The sequence below is a fragment of the Brachycentrus maculatus genome, unplaced genomic scaffold (assembly GCF_059751285.1).
Source record: "Brachycentrus maculatus isolate JH-2025_06_01 unplaced genomic scaffold, ASM5975128v1 h1tg000206l, whole genome shotgun sequence".
NCBI classification, from domain to species: domain Eukaryota; kingdom Metazoa; phylum Arthropoda; class Insecta; order Trichoptera; family Brachycentridae; genus Brachycentrus; species Brachycentrus maculatus.
In genome coordinates, this window is record NW_028280957.1 from 248,501 (window position 1) to 265,785 (window position 17,285).

The 17,285-nt window shown below is 36.9% G+C and overlaps 1 protein-coding gene across 1 annotated transcript in view; it reads left to right on the plus strand.

Moving 5' to 3' along the window:
* LRP1 (LDL receptor protein 1) overlaps window positions 1-17,285 on the plus strand; it is a 181,129-nt gene that overhangs the window by 123,515 nt on the left and 40,329 nt on the right. The window contains exons 62-73 of the mRNA XM_088263885.1: window positions 272-459; window positions 1,778-1,995; window positions 3,014-3,110; window positions 3,789-3,958; window positions 6,106-6,305; window positions 7,191-7,352; window positions 8,281-8,433; window positions 8,904-9,028; window positions 12,071-12,214; window positions 13,511-13,612; window positions 14,732-14,875; window positions 17,057-17,284. Coding sequence (XP_088120011.1) covers window positions 272-459; window positions 1,778-1,995; window positions 3,014-3,110; window positions 3,789-3,958; window positions 6,106-6,305; window positions 7,191-7,352; window positions 8,281-8,433; window positions 8,904-9,028; window positions 12,071-12,214; window positions 13,511-13,612; window positions 14,732-14,875; window positions 17,057-17,284 — 1,931 coding nt within the window. The remainder of the gene's footprint in view (window positions 1-271; window positions 460-1,777; window positions 1,996-3,013; window positions 3,111-3,788; window positions 3,959-6,105; window positions 6,306-7,190; window positions 7,353-8,280; window positions 8,434-8,903; window positions 9,029-12,070; window positions 12,215-13,510; window positions 13,613-14,731; window positions 14,876-17,056; window position 17,285) is intronic.

Below are 17,285 nucleotides of genomic sequence, written 5' to 3' on the forward strand. Positions count from 1 at the left end.
ACTGAGCACAGGCAATCGAAATTCGTAAGTTAGTGTTATCGTCACAAAACTAGATTTTTTTGCGCGGAACACCAACTAATACCGCGGTACAACAGTGTGCCGCGGCACACACCTTACGTAACACTGTCTTAGAGTACAGTTGCATGACGTCCAGATCACTTCAGCTGTGAGTATCCACAGTGGGTACACAGACGCCTCCAAAACCCCGACCATCACTGCAGACAGACACGGAAAATACACCATTGGCTGTAATCTCAAACCTCGTTTCCAGATTCTCCACTCGGCGACTCTCCAGAACCCCGACGGCTTGGCCATCGACTGGGTGGGCCGCAACCTGTACTGGTGTGACAAGGGCCACGACACCATCGAGGCGTCCCGGCTGGACGGACGGCACCGCAAGATCCTGCTCAACAAGGGGCTGCAGGAACCCAGAGCCATAGCCTTGGATCCCAAACACGGGTGAGGAATTTTTATCAACATTTCTATCGATATCTCAACATAGATGTACATGTCTCAACATAGATGATGAATATTTTGTAAATAAAAAAATGTGAATATTTCTAAATGCTGCTTTTATTGTCCATGTAATAATTTTGTAATGTTAGCCCCGGAAAATAAATATTAGTGATTTTACACTGTAATATTTCTGTAATAGTTCCTGAAGCGCAAGAGTGATCAACTTGCCTTCATGTAAGTAATGATCAAGAAAACACTGCGTCAATTCAATGCAGTGCCCTATTGGGCCATTGGGTGCGGATAAGGGTTATAAGTAAAGTAAGTAAAGCCCCGGTAAGTATATTAAAAATGGGAAAAACTACATCGCAAGTGCCGCAATAGCTGGCGTAGTGACACAATGGCTACATAAGACGATCTGCGCACTACTAACGCAGTCAACACGTTACGACATGCGCGTATAGGTACACAAAGCACGCCACGCGCGTACACACAGAAAAGTGTGTACGCGCGTGGCGTGTATTTGTGATTTTATTTACAAATTATTTATTTCCGTCGCTGCAAATCAACAACTTTATATTATAATACATTCATGTAATACATAGTTATATTACGGAGGAACACAAAAATTGTGGGTCCGTATCTATAATATCATATTTTAAATTGATATTCTCATTGATTGATATTGATATGTCCGCCTCTGTAGTGTAATGGTCAGCACGCTCGGCTACCGTTCTGGAGGTCCCGGGTTCGATTCCCAGGGGGGTCAAATAAATATAAGTGATTTTTTCACTGTAATATTTATTCAATATTACCCTGGACTGGTACCTGAAGCGGAGGGCTGATCACCTTTCCTTCGTGTGTAAACGATCAAGATAACACTGTGTTCATATGAAGCAGTGCCCTATGCACCATTGGGGTGCGGATAAGGGTTTTATTATTATTATTATTATTCTCATTTTAAAAGTCGAGTTGTAGTAAATATATATCACTGGGAGGGGAATGTCTGTGTATCTATATGTGGTTTTATCTCTGATTTTTTTACAAATTTATTTCCGTCGCAGCAAATGAATAACTTTATACTATAATACATTCATGTAATACATAGTTATATTACGGAGGAATACAAAAATTGTGAGCCCGTATCTATAATATTTTATATTGATATTCTCATTTTTAAAGTCGAGTTGTAGTAAATACAATACATATCACCGGAAGGGAAAGGTTAAGTTAGGTTAGGTTAGGTTAGGTCATCAACGACTGAACGGGTAGAAATACTTTTCCCGTCCTTAGTGTGTTAAGACTGATTCCTCTCCTTCCGCAGGATGATGTACTGGTCGGACTGGGGCGAGCACGCGCACATAGGGCGCGCGGGCATGGACGGCGCGGAGCCGCAGGTCATCATCAACTCCTCGCTGGTGTGGCCCAACGCGCTGTGCATCTCGCACGAGTCCCGGGAGCTGTACTTCGCCGACGCCAAGGAGGACTACATCGCCGTGGCCGACCTGGACGGCAAGAACATCCGATACCTCTTCAGGAGAGGTACCCCATCTCCCAACTTCAAATTAAACAAAACTTTAATATATTTATTGTAACTGAAGACAGTTGGTAGAATTCCATATTGAATTGTTGGGTAGTATATCCAAAATTAAACAAGGTTTATTGGATTGAATTCTACATTTATTTATGTATATGTTAATACGTCACGCGTTTCGTCTTATTAAGACATTATCAAACACTGACCAAAGTGTCAGATTTATTTGATTTAGGAGATCAGGGCTGTCCAAAAACTTTTTAAGATTTTTAATTAATGTTTTACTTAGTAAATACCATTATTTCTTAAAATCTACTGTGACACGTGTTTCGATGCTTTCCGCATAATTTTCAAACACTGTATGTGAAGCTAATTCTAAATTTTAGAGTTGGGTCCTTGGGACGTTGAAGGTTGAAGAGGGGGTAGTAGCTGTTTCTTATTTTTATTTATTAATTTAATTTTTATTTTTTATTTTTATTTCTTATCAGAGGGAACATAGACAAAAGGGGGGAGGCTTTAGTCATTGTCATATTGTTAATTATGGGTTTACTGTTATTTATATTCTTATGAATTTCTATTGTTTCAAAATGCTGCAGTTTATGGCTTTTCGTATTGATTATTTTTAGGATTTCTACGTTATTGTGGTTAATGACTAAAGCCTCCCCCCTTTTGTCTATGTTCCCTCTGATAAGAAATAAAAATAAAAATTAAAAATTAAATTAATAAATAAAAATAAGAAACAGCTACTAGCTCCTCTTCAACCTTCAACGTCCCAAGGACCCAACTCTAAAATTTAGAATTAGCTTCACATACGGTGTTTGAAAATGATGCGGAATGCATCGAAACACGTGTCACAGTAGATTTTAAGAAATAGTGGTATTTACTAAGTAAAACATTAATTAAAAATGGATAGATTTTACCACAAAGTGACTGCCGAATCAATTAATGAACTTTTTGAGAATTTGATATACGTTTTAACTTCTCGAAGATGAGATGGTTGATCGCAAAGTTTTCTCTCTTCAACAGCCAAGAATTCTCTTCTAAACCTGCACCACATCTTCGCCATCGCAGTCTGGGAGGGACACGTCTACTGGAGCGACTGGGAAACTAAAACTATTGAAAGGTAACACACCGACATTTTTTTTGTCCTATGCTTCATATATTTTTTTTTTTAACATCTCATCAAAGATGAAGAAGAATATGGAACTTTATAAAATTGAATAACTTAGTTTTAACCACTTTTTTATTAATACAATTTAACCTACCGGTTTTGACAAGAACCTTGTCATCATCAGGGTTTATTTTTATTTAAAAAACATTAAATACTCTCACCACACTCCGTGAAAATCCTAATTTTCTTGTCGAAACCGGTAGGTTAAATTGTATTAATAAAAAAGTGGTTAAAACTAAGTTATTTAAATGTATCTGCGGAAAACATTCAAGAAAAGAACATGGAACTCTGGGCATTTACGATTCGACTAGGATTCGGACCTCACATACTAATATAAGAGTTTCTGCTTAGTAAAAAGCTTCTTTACATCTCACCATTAGATGTCTCTAGTGAAGTTCTAGTGATTCAAAAACAAAGTTGTTAAATTGGTTCAAATATATAGAAGAATTTGGGTAGTGTGGTTGTCAATAATGGGTAGAATCGGTGAACGTTTACACGTGTGTAAAGTGGTCACTTAAACCAGCTCATGACGGTCGTCAGCCCCATAAATGCCCAGACTTCCATATTCTCCTTCATCTTTTATGAGATATCAAAAAAATAATATCTCGCAATAATGTTGTTTTGTTACAGGTGTGAGAGGCACTCGCAGTGGCGCCAGCCGCGCCTCTCCAACACCAGCCTCTCCGCTCCGACTCCGGCTCCCGGCAACCAGTCGGCCCACTGCCACACCATGGCCAAGCTGGTCCACAAGCCCATGGACATCAGGATCTATCACCCGTACCGCCAGCGCCCCGTTCCCGGTGAGTCAAGTGCCATGTCACCAGTGATGAGATTACGCGGCTAGATGCCATGGGAATTGTTTAACTCTTACCACTCTGTAGGCCAGACATTATGGCCCGTATGATTCTAGTAGGCAGCTCCGTGGGCCACAATGTCTGGCCCGGCGCAGGTATAACTTTAATCACTGATTTCTTTATCACCCAAGTATATTCTACCAAAAAATATTTCAGATAAATACAGTTAGTTATTCTTTATTAACATGGTCATACGAATTGCCAGACAGATTGTCCCAAAATTAGGGAAAAAAAATTTGAATGGTAGAAAAACGTCGCATTTTTTTGATGACATTAGCTGAACAGTTATGAGAAAAAATGGTCAGAGTGGAAAGGGTTAGGGATCATTTTTGAATTAGCCTGGCCGGCTCGAACAGTGGGAATGGAAATCCCCTATATACAAATTTTAATTTGATAAATTTTGTATTATAAGAGCTACTCACTTCATGTTTTTTGTTATCTTAAAAATTAATTTACCTAACCTAGCCGGACCTAACCTAACCACTCCTAGCCAGCTCAAACAAAAGAATGGAAATCCCCTATATACGAATTTTAATTTGATAAATTTTGTATTATAAGAGCTACTCACTTCATGTTTTTTGTTATCTTAAAAATTAATTTACCTAACCTAGCCGGACCTAACCTAACCACTCCTAGCCAGCTCAAACAAAAGAATGGAAATCCCCTATATACGAATTTTAATTTGATAAATTTTGTATTATAAGAGCTACTCACTTCATGTTTTTTGTTATCTTAAAAATTAATTTACCTAACCTAGCCGGACCTAACCTAACCACTCCTAGCCAGCTCAAACAAAAGAATGGAAATCCCCTATATACGAATTTTAATTTGATAAATTTTGTATTATAAGAGCTACTCACTTCATGTTTTTTGTTATCTTAAAAATTAATTTACCTAACCTAGCCGGACCTAACCTAACCACTCCTAGCCAGCTCAAACAAAAGAATGGAAATCCCCTATATACGAATTTTAATTTGATAAATTTTGTATTATAAGAGCTACTCACTTCATGTTTTTTGTTATCTTAAAAATTAATTTACCTAACCTAGCCGGACCTAATCTAACCTCACCTAGCCAGCTCAAACAGGGGAATTGAAATCCCCTATATACGAATTTTAATTTGATAAATTTTGTATTATAAGAGCTACTCACTTCATGTTTTTTGTTATCTTAAAAATTAATTTACCTAACCTAACCGGACCTAATCTAACCTCACCTAGCCAGCTCAAACAGGGGAATTGAAATCCCCTATATACGAATTTTAATTTGATAAATTTTGTATTATAAGAGCTACTCACATCATGTTTTTTCTTATCTTAAAAATTAATTTACCTAGCCTAACCGGACCTAATCTAACCTCACCTAGCCAGCTCAAACAAGGGAATAGAAATTCCCTATACATATATGAATTTTAATTCAATAACTTTCGTATTATAAGAGCTACTCACTCCATGTTTTTTGTTATCTTAAAAATTAATTTACCTAACCTAACCGAACCTAATCTAACCTCACCTAGCCAGCTCAAACAGAGGAATTGAAATCCGCTATATACGAATTTTAATTTGATAAATTTTGTATTATAAGAGCTACTCACTCCATGTTTTTCCTTATCTCAAAAATTAATACTGATGAAAATTTTCCTTTTTTTATTTTTATAATTTCATTTAGGCTGGTTTAAGTGATCAATCATGGGTAGATTTGGTGAATATTGCACTTGTGTGAAGTGATCACTTAAACCAGCCTTTGACGATTGTAAGTAAATGCCCATACTTTTATATTTTTCTTCATCTATGTTGAGATGTCAAAAAATAATTTGACTATTTTTTATTATTTTATAAAGACATATATTTTTATTATTTATTTAATAAAGTTACGATGTTTTTAATTAATTTGAATTCATTTTCTAAACATTTCTAACAATCTTAAAATTAAAAACGCAGTTCTTAATTTTAATACTGTTAGAAATATGTGTACCCCGCCTCGATTATGAGTACAGGAAAGGTTTTGAGTACGTGAACCAGTATTTGAGCACACTCAAAATGTTGCGAATTTAGTTGAATGTAGAGCTGATTGTCCGGTTAACCCTTGCGCAGATCGCAGTCTCAAGTGCGCGTCTCTCAACTGCACGGGGCTGTGCCTGCTGACGCGCGGCGGCGGGGCGCGGTGCGCGTGCCCGCAGAACTTTGTGCTCCAGCCCGACGGGCGCACCTGCTCGCCCAACTGCACCATGGCGCACTTTGTCTGCGCTAACTCCCTCAAGTGCATCCCCTTCTGGTGGCGGTGCGACACACAGGTACCCTGTGATAGGTGCTCAGTCGATGCTTTGTCAGCATTCAGAATGGAACTGAATAGAACCATAATAGAACTATTATAATAGAGCTTTGTTTTGCTTAAATCATTTATTGAAAAAACCCATCTAAGTTCCTTTTTCTTTTAAACATAGTACATATTTCGCTCACTCCTTTCAAGAACGTCATAAATCAAAAAACTTGATTTTTAGGAGAACGTTTTTAAAGTTTAAAAATATAATACAATATATTAAAAATAAATATCAAGCCACTTATTGAACTTTTTACTGTGCAACAGATCTTTTTATTTTTAATTAATGTTTTACTTAGTAAATACCACTATTTCTTAAAATCTACTGTGACACGGTAAAACCTGAGGGTTTTAAACAATACCTTTTACTATGTTGAGAAAGTTTGGGCTTGTGCGCCCGCGTTCCTTGCCGCCGTCATGGAGTACCTAGCTGGCAAGGTGTTGGAAATGCCCATCAATGTCTCCAGTGACAACAAGAAGACCAGCATTACCTCCGCCATCTGCATTTGAATATCCACAATGACGGGACCTTAACAAGCTGTTCTCCGGCATTGCCATTACACAGTGAGGCGTCCTTTCCAACATCTTGGCCATGCTCCAGCCCAAGAAGACCGAGAAGAAAGCGCAATAATACGGCGGCTCCACTTTCCTGCCTTCAGACTCAGCCGATTGACAACGTTTTTCATTAATATATTTTTTTAATTTTCTCAGATTATAATTTTCATATCATAATCCATACCTGTATAAGCACCCTTGAGGTAGTTTTTTTAAGAAAATAGCGCTATATAAATCATCCAAGATTTTTTTATTTATTATTATACATAAATTATTAATGTGAGTGTATCCTTCCCGACTGCAGGACGATTGCGGCGACGGTTCCGATGAGCCGGCCTCCTGCCCAAAGTACAAGTGCTGGCCGGGGCAGTTCCAGTGCAACAACGAGCACTGCGTCCAGCCCTCCAACATCTGCAACGGCGTCGATGACTGCGGAGACGCTTCCGACGAGGTGGACTGTGACAAGGTAAACCCTGAATATCTGAATGATGAGGTGGTGCTTTGGCAGGGCTCCGTGTCAGGCTGTGGAGAGTCTGCATATAGCTACTATAGGGTCGGCACTCGGACCTAGCTGACTAACTGAACTAGCTTGCTATTAACACATAATTTTTTGACATCTCATCAAAGATGAAGAAGAATATGGAAGTCTGGGTATTTACGGGGCTGAGGCCGTCATAAGCTGGTTTAAGTGATCACTTTACACACTTGTAACATTCACCAATTCTGCCCATTATTGACAACCACACTACTCAAATTCTTGGAAGTTCTATATATATATATGAACCAATTTTGAAACTTTATTCTTGAATCACTAGAACTTCACTAGAGACATCTATTGGTGAGATGAAAAGAAGCTTTTTACTGAGCAGAAACTCTTTCATTAGTATGTGAGGTCCAAATCCTGGATTATAATCACACACATGAGAAACGTCAAATTAACACATTGTTGTCGTGTGGTTTTTTCATCGTCCCTGGCTGTAATTAGTATACTAATTAGGGGCGTATACTAATCATAAGTAACCTTATCACTAGTAACCTTATCACAAGTTATCTAATCATATGTAACCTAATCACAAGTAACTTAATCACAAGTAACCTAATCACAAGTAACCTAATCACAAGTAACCTTATCACAAGTAACTGCAAACGCGATTTCGATCTGTACACTGTTTTTTGCCGTCTCTCGCGCTCTACCAAAAGTAAGCAAATAGAACAGTTATAAGCGTCTCCTGCTCTCTACCATCAGTATGTAATAAGAGACGCTTTTTAGCGGTTTTTTTCCAATGTGTTAATTCCTATCACTGCAAAAACTGGGACGTTTATTTTGATGAAAATAACTCCAATTTGTGAACAAAGATTTGGACACGCTCAAAATATTGTGTTTTTTTTTTCAGTTTACGTGCCTTTCCTCCCAAATCAAATGCAAGGGCAACGGAACCATCGGAGACCGCTGCATTCCTGCTTCGATGCGATGCAACGGGAAGAGAGACTGCGTCAATGGGGATGATGAGAAGGACTGTCCTGCGAGCACCTGCCCTCCATCTATGGTAATTTTTGCTAACTATCTGACCTTTGCTGGATCAAATCATGCTTTGATGTATCTATCATGCTAGACTCTTGATTTTCATGATGTTTATATGGTAATTTTTACTATTCATTTGAACATTTGCTAGATCAAACTATATAAAGAAGTCTTCAGAAATATTTTGAAGATTTTCCTCTATGTGCAGCTGACAGAGAGTCCCTCAGGACTCTATAACTGCTGCGGGTGGATGGTGGGCTCAGTTATAGATCAAACTATAATTACCTTTTATACGAAAATGGCGCTATATAAGTTATCCAAATTATTTATTATTATAACTATCTGAACATTTGCTAGATTACACAATATATGTACTACACTCTTGATGGGAGACAGCCAAAGGGTAATTGAAAAGGAACAGCAGTCAAATATGCCTTGAAAATCTGTTTTATTTTTTAAATGTGATTTTTTAATGACTTTGTGTGTTTTTTACAGTTCCTGTGTAACAACGGGAATTGCATAACCAAAGTGTGGGTGTGCGACAAGGACAACGATTGCGGTGATAATTCTGATGAGACGGAGCAGTGTAGCGATAGGCAGTGTGCTGCCGACTTCTTCAGGTATTCGCAGTTGTTCAACATTGTCAGATGGTTAATGTTATTGATAAAAGAAAAATCTTGAAAAAAGTTCATGTTCAAGCTTTTTCTTCTAACTCTCATGTGTACCCATTGATGCATAGGGCACTGCATAGCATTTTGCATTTTGTTTCATATTTTTAGTTCTATTTTTGTAAAAACCAGCATGAAGTGATCAAATCGTATCGGGTCGTGGTCCCGTGCTTAGTGTCGCGGACTATTGAGTCAGAGTTTCTCGGTTTGAACCCACTCTACCACAATTTGATACCTATTTCTAATAATGAGCTACTTAGGCTCACAGAAGTATGAAATTGAGATATTTGTGTAAATAATAAAAACACAAATATTTCTCTTAAAAAATAAATAATAATAATGGAGTGAAAAATCACTTATTTATTTTGAACCCCTGGGAAACGATCATGGGTTGTCCAGTATGGTAGTCAAATGCACCAATCACTATAAAAGTGGATAAGTCAACCTCGCCAACATGATATTTACATATTATTATTTTTTTTTTTGACATCTCATCAAAGATGAAGAAGAATATGGAAGTCTGGGCATTTACGGGGCTTACGACCGTCATAGGCTGGTTTAAGTGATCACTTTACACACGTGTAACATTCACCAATTCCACCCATTATTGACAACCACACTACTCAAATTCTTGGAAGTTCTATATATATGAACCAATTTAGAAACCTTGTTCATGAATCACTAGAACTTCACTAGAGACATCTATTGGTGAGATGTAAAGAAGCTTTTTATTAAGCAGAAACTCTTATATTAGTATGTGAGATCCGAATCCTGGATTATAATCACACACATGAGAAACACCAGAAAATACCATGATATTTACCATTGATACATTGTCGATAAATAATTAACACATTCTATTCGGCATTCATGTATACGTACCGTTTTCACTCTTATGTCGTTTCATACAATTTTATAGCTAGTTGCTATTTTAATTCTGGCTGGTTTTTTGGTTGCGTGTTGTGATGTGGATTAGGTGACAAGAGTAAAAATGAAAGAATGCTGTACTTACAGTTAGTGCTTTTATTTAAATAAATGCGATAACACTGGAATTAGATTGTTACAAATACTTTACAATATATATATATATATATATATATATATATATATATATATATATATATATATATATATATATATATATATATATATATATATATATATATATATATGTATATATATTTATATATAGTTAAAGAAGTGAAGTGAAAGTCGCAATTACACGTCTGTCTGTTTCAACGAACCAAGCAGCTCTCGCTGTTTCGAAGATTCTCTCGCTTTAGCGCCGTGTCCGCTCGGGAATCTTCGGTTTCGTTCGTCTCGCAACGCTTTTGTCCTGCTCACGCCAGCGCTACATAGCCATACAATATCATCATTTTATACAATATACGGATTCTCTCACAAACTAATACCTTCGTATTCTTACTGGCTCCATCACAACTTATCATATTTGTAGACTGTTGGAGTCAGCTCTCCTCATCCTCAGGTTGTAGGTCCTTCTATCATAACGTCACCTAAACCATGCCCACAAATACTGTTATCTTTCTGTAGCATCCATGAATTTTTTGGTCTTCTTCTAGATGTCTTTCGAGAAAGATCCATGGCGATCGCATGGTTTACAATATGTTCAGGTTCTTAACATTCTATGTACCCATAACATCACAAAATGCCGAACCCTCTTCTAGTGGAACAGAAGGTCTGCTGACGACAGTCAACAGTCCGCCTTCTCCTGAGGAGTGCAACGTGGTTTCCTCCCAGCAAAGAGCAAATGCTGACATGTTCCTGATTGGCCCACACTAGATTATCCCTCCTGTTCCAAACACAGATTCAAATAAAAACATATTTATTTTTTTGTAAGAAACATTAATCCACTAAATGATCTATAAATCTTGTACATAATAAGCAAGGTAAATAATAATATGTCCGCCTCCGTAGTGTAATGGTCAGCACGCTCGGCTACCGTTCTGGAGGTCCCGGGTTCGATTCCCAAGAGGGGTAAAATAAATATAAGTGATTTTTTCACTGTCATCTTTATTTAATATTACCCTGGACTGGTACCTGAAGCGGAGGGCTGATCACCTTTCCTTCATGTGTAAACAATCAAGATAACACTGCGTTTATATGACGCAGTGCCCTATGCACCATTGGGGTGCGGAAAAGGGTTTTATTATTATTATTATTATTAAATAATAAATACATCTAACAAAAAAATATCTGAATTGCTTTTTCTCTACCTTACTAATACCAAATACAGTAAAACCTCTATCTATCGTTCCTCTAATAATCGTTTTCCCGGATGTGTCGTTTATTTCTTCTATCTCGAATTAATTTCATACTAAACTAAACCGCATTGATCGTTTCTCTATCACCATTTACCGCATTTATCGTTCGAATTAAGCTGCATATTTGATACATTTTGTCTGTTTTTTTACATTCTTTTCAATTTTCTTACATTCAACGGCAACGTATGGGATAGAAACTATCGAAAGCTTGTGTAACCGATAGCGGGAGAGGTCCATATTGATGGAAAGGAGCCGCCGCCTGTATCTTCATTTCCAGAAGCATGCACACTCTTTGAAAGAAAACTTTCTACAACGCACATTCAATAACCGATGCTGAAAAAAATACTATTTGCAAAGCCAAAAATATACTATTGACTTACGAAAATAAAACAGTTAAAAAAACTAATTTTGATCAATAAGCTTTAGTATTATTTTAAAATTCTATTCAGGTTTGTATTTTGTTTTCAAATAAATACATTTGCATCTGAAACCTGTATTCTTCTTAGAATTTTAGCCTACGAATGGTTATGCAGATTGGGAGGACGGTATCTTTACTCGGTCGTATCTACTTGCGTGTTGACCTCTTAATCCCGCATTCATTGTTTTCCCGCATTCATAGTTTATTTTAATAGGTCCCTTTAAAAACGATAGACAGAGGTTTCACTGTATTATTATTCTGCATTTGTAAAGTTCATATTGTTGAATCGTCTAGATGTCAATCCGGGCGCTGCATTCCGCTCTCCTGGCGTTGTGACGGAGATCCGGACTGCCCCGGAGCTGAAGACGAGCCGGAGTCCTGCCGGGACCCTCGCCAGCACACCTGCGAACCCACCTACTTCAAGTGCCGGAACGGAAGGTGAGTGTACCTTTTTGTACTTTAAACCCTTTTTAATGTACAGTACTCTTTAACTGTGAAAAAAAAACATTTGACGACATTTGACATGGAAAATGTTGGAGAGATTGAAAGTAGATGAAACGCGAGAGTTCGTCTATGTCTTTGTGTGGCTACCTCCCATTAACCTTTCCGGTCTGGAGTAAAAACGAAACAATCCGCGGGTTCCGAAGGGGGTACTGGCAATACCCCAAGTAAAATGCTATAAATACAGTTTTTTCACAAATTCGACTTATGTCAAAATGTTTATCATGCTATTGTTATTCTATTTTTTCCATTATAATTTGAATTTTCTGCAATACACATAATAATTTTCAAAAAAAACATAGCTGCGAGCAAGTTCTCTGCGGAAATGACATTCAATTCCGCCCGAAGTTCAAATATCACTGGCCACTAGTCACGCTTCGGCCGGAAACGATGCGTGCGAGAGGGGGTGAGGAGAGAGAGAGAGAGAAGCATACTACACAGCGGGTTTTTGATTTGTCGTTATATTTTGGTGAAAAAAAAGAATGTTAAATAAATTTAGACAGCGAGAAACAATACAAAAATGACATTACGTTGTATGAGAACAGTTAGGACAGTGAAACTTGGGTTTGGGAATATATGTCCATCTGTAGCCTGATTTGGAAGTGAACAAATTTTCTTCTTCATTTCTACTGTTGTCTTCCATATCTACGACTCCATGCTGTTTGAGTCAAAATCATCAAGTTCTTCGATTTTATAGTTATCTGCGTCGGAATCATCATCTTTATTTTCTAAGCCTAAATCACTTTCATCATCACTTAAAGATACATCAATGTCCGTATTGCTCAGAAGTTGCTGAATCATATCATCTATCAGTTGTTTTCCACTCATTGTCAGGGTAAAGTAAATATTAAAATTATGACAATTTAATTACAGTGTAAAAAGGCAGATATTCATAAAATAAATGTAAAAATGCAATTAATTATAATTCTTATTAGAAACGAAAAAAAACACTCTGTATTTGCCAAATAACGCTTGCGTATCGAGAACACGATGCACACGCGTGCAAATTTGACAATGTACCACCCATAACTAAACTGTGGAGATAGATACAGCGCTAGTAAAGAAATTGATACCCCCTTCGGAACGGGACAGTTAATAGTCATGCAGCACTATCCAACTACACTTGCCTCATAAATATGTTTTAAAGAGCTGTAAAAGTCTTCACTTCGACACTGGATTTGGTGAAAATCCTCCTTGCCCAATCAAAATAATCATACTGTGCATTGTTTTCAGGTGTGTGCCAGGAAGATGGCATTGTGACTACGATGACGACTGCACCGACGGAAGTGACGAAGAAGACTGTATGCCGAGGAACTGTTCAGAAAGCGAATTCAGGTACTTACTTAACTAATGTGAATTCCACAATATTTTGACGAAATATTCCAACAAATTTTTGTCTACAAATCCTGGATTTCGCTCCAATTCTATTATAATTCATTTATACATATATCTTCTTCTTCTTCCTGGCTACATTCCAGTTTATTGTCCTTGTAGACTGCTGGGGTCAGCTCTCCTTGTCCTCAGGTTATAGGTCCTTCTGTCCTGGACAACGTCACCTAGGCCATGCTTTCGGATCATGTTATCTTTCTGCAGCACCCATGAATTTGTTGGCCTTCCTCTAGATAACTTTGGAGGAAGATCCATTTCTATTGCCTGGTTAACTACATGTTCAGGCTCTCTGCGTCCTATATGCCCATACCTAAAAATCAGTGTTTGATTTTAATATTGAAAACATAAAAATGTGGAAATCTGACTATTTACAGGGCTTACAACTTATCATTGGCATGTTTTCAGGCGTCTCTAAATACATACAATCATTTGAGAAGAATGTTACATACATTTAAAAAAAGTTAATTACTAATAAAAGCTTACTAATTTAAACCATACATCTCACTGAAGAAGTAGCGTACCAAAGATTTTTTAAATTAAGGCATAATATAACTTACAACATTTTGAATGTGTCCAAATACTTGTTCACAAATTATTATCTCCTATTAGGAGTTACTTTTTGACATCTCAACTAGATGAAGAAGAATATGGGCATTTGTGGGTTACAACCGTCATGGGTTGGTTTAAGTGGTTACTTTGTGATTGTAATCCAGGGATTCGGACTTCACTTACAAATTAAATGGTTTCCGCTCAGCAAAGAGTTTCTTTCATCTCACCATAGATGTCTCTAGTGAAATTCTATTGATTTTGTTGGCATTTTGTTTTGATATTATATTTTGACATCTCATCAAAGATGAAGAAGAAAATGGAAGTCTGGGTATTTACGGGGCTGACATGAAAATAACTCCTGTAATTGGAGATAATCCAGACTTGTGAACAAGTATTTGGACACACAAATGTTGTAAATTTTGTTTTGATTTTGAACCATACATATAGAAGTTACAAGAATTCGAGTGGTGTGGTTGTCAATCACGGGTAGAATAGTGAATGTCAATAAATATTCAGGTGCATGGATGGCAAGTGCATTCGGGGGTCTCACCGCTGCGACGGGGAGTTCAACTGCGATGACCGCTCCGACGAGCTGCACTGCAACACCACCTGCGACCACGACGAGTTCCAGTGCAAGAACCCCCCCTACTGCATTATGAAGTGCGTACCCCTTATATTTCATTTGGTTTATTAATTTTTTAACACATGGACTGCCAAAGAAACAAAAATCTGATTACTGATCTATAAACCTTGTATATAATAAGCAAGGTTAATAATAAATTTTAATAGAGTATAGTACTATATTTAATTATTTAATAGAGTATATTACTATATTTAATAGAGAATATAAATTTTAATCCATTCAAGACTATTGTAGGTAGCTGTAACTATAAAATTTTACGAGTGAGAATAAAAAATCAAGAATATTTTTTATACAGCTTTAAAAAAAAAGTGATTATTACAATATTTTAACAATATGTGAAATCAATTTCAACCATTTTCGAGTTGATTTATGATTCTTTTTTATTTTAAAATATTTTCTATAGTACACTATTCAGTGGTTTAATAGGTTGGCATTAGTGGTCAGCTTATGATTTCAAGCACATTTTGTGGTTACTTTTAGGTTGATATTTGATTTTACAAATATTTGTATTAATTTGTTACGTACCTTTTTTAAGAATTAAAATACGAAATAAATATATATATTTTTTTTTTTTTGGCTGTTTTTAAGGAGGATAAATACAAATAGTCGCTAGATTGGATACCCCTGTAAGATTTGATCAGTCTGGGAACTGGCTACCGGTTTTACCGGTAAATATTCATTACAATGTACCCACCCTAAGGCTATCATTCGTCATAAAATTTCCTCTTTTTAAACTGGGCTGTTAAATTTAATGTAGGCACTGGAACGATAATTAATTAAACACATGTATTATGATTGGGTATGAAGGATGAGCAAGTAAAAAACTCCCATCTACTAAAAAAAAGTATGATATTTGAACTAATAATCACAACATTATATATTAACTATTTTTAATTAATGTTTTTCTTAGTAAATGCCACTATTTCTTAAAATCTACTGCGACACGTGTTTTGATGCATTCCGCATCATTTTCAAACACCGTATGAAAAACATTAATCAAAAATGGTAAAACATTAATTAAAAATGGATAAATTTTACCACAAAGTGACTGCCGAATCAATTAATAAAATTATATATTAACCGTTACAGTGCGGAGATTTTTAAAAAGATAAATATTTGTGTTTTTTTTATTATTTACACAAATATTTCAATTTCATACTGTTTCTGCGAGCCTAAGCGGCTCATTATTAGAAATAGGTATCAAATTGTGGTAGAGCGGGTTCGAACCGAGAAACTCTGACTCAGGTGTCCGCGACACTAACCACGGGACCACAACCTGACAATTAATATATCGACTGTGTTATACTTAGCCAAAAGCGGTCAAGCTAGGAGGTTTGTGTTGCAGCGTACGCGCTTCTTAAGTTCTGATTCGTCAATAATATTCACAAATAAACCATTGAAATTAATTTTTAGTGAAAAACATAAAATACCATTTTTGTCAAAACCTAATATGTATGTTAATATCGTTGATTCTGTACACACTTCGCTCAGTCTTTTCAAGAACGTCATAAATCAAAAATCGACAATTTTCAGTTGTGCATGTTTTCAGAATGCCCAGAAAATGTACTTTATATCCCAGCAAAAGAGGCATATTTTTAACTTAATATTTACCTGCTACAGGGCAGAAAGTGTTGCTTTTGCATTTCGAAGAAAAGGTATTGTTTAATTATTTTTCGAAATATACTAAATATTTTTCAAATGAAGAAAAAACCTTCAGGTTTTACCTAAAAAGATCTGTTGCACCGTAAAAAGTTCAATAAGTGGCTTGATATTTATTTTTAAACTTTAAAAACGTTTTCCTGAAAAATCAAGTTTTTTTGATTTATGACATTCTTGAAAGGAGTGAGTGAAAAAGTCTTCAGCAATTTCAGCACACAAGAAAAAATCTCAGCACTAAAATGGTAAACAAAAAAATTAAATAATGCAAATGAATGCCTTGATACAGGCTTTGTTTTCATATAGTAAATATAATGCTACGTAAAATATAAAATTGAATGTAATTCTTAAAACTTCTTGCCGTGTCTTTATAGCCTTCAGGTTCAAGAATAAATTGGACAAGCAGACTACTCTATGGCCCAATCTGTACTGTATCTGGTCAAGAAATGTATGGTCCAAGATGACTGCCTTGTGGGACACCTCTGTGTGACAACATGACTATGTCCGACATTCCTATCGTCTAACAATGTCTCACTCGCCAGGTTGTGGCGTTGCGACGGTGACAACGACTGCGCGGACGGCTCGGACGAGGTGGGCTGCCCGCGCGTGGAGTCGCCCGTGGGGTTGTGCGGGGCCGGCCTGCTGCTGTGCCCCGAGGGCCGCTGCATCCCACAGCGCTGGTACTGCGATGGTATTGACGACTGCGGCGACGCATCTGACGAAGTCCCCTCCGTCTGCGAGCAGTTTGTCTGCCCGCCGGACACCTTCAGG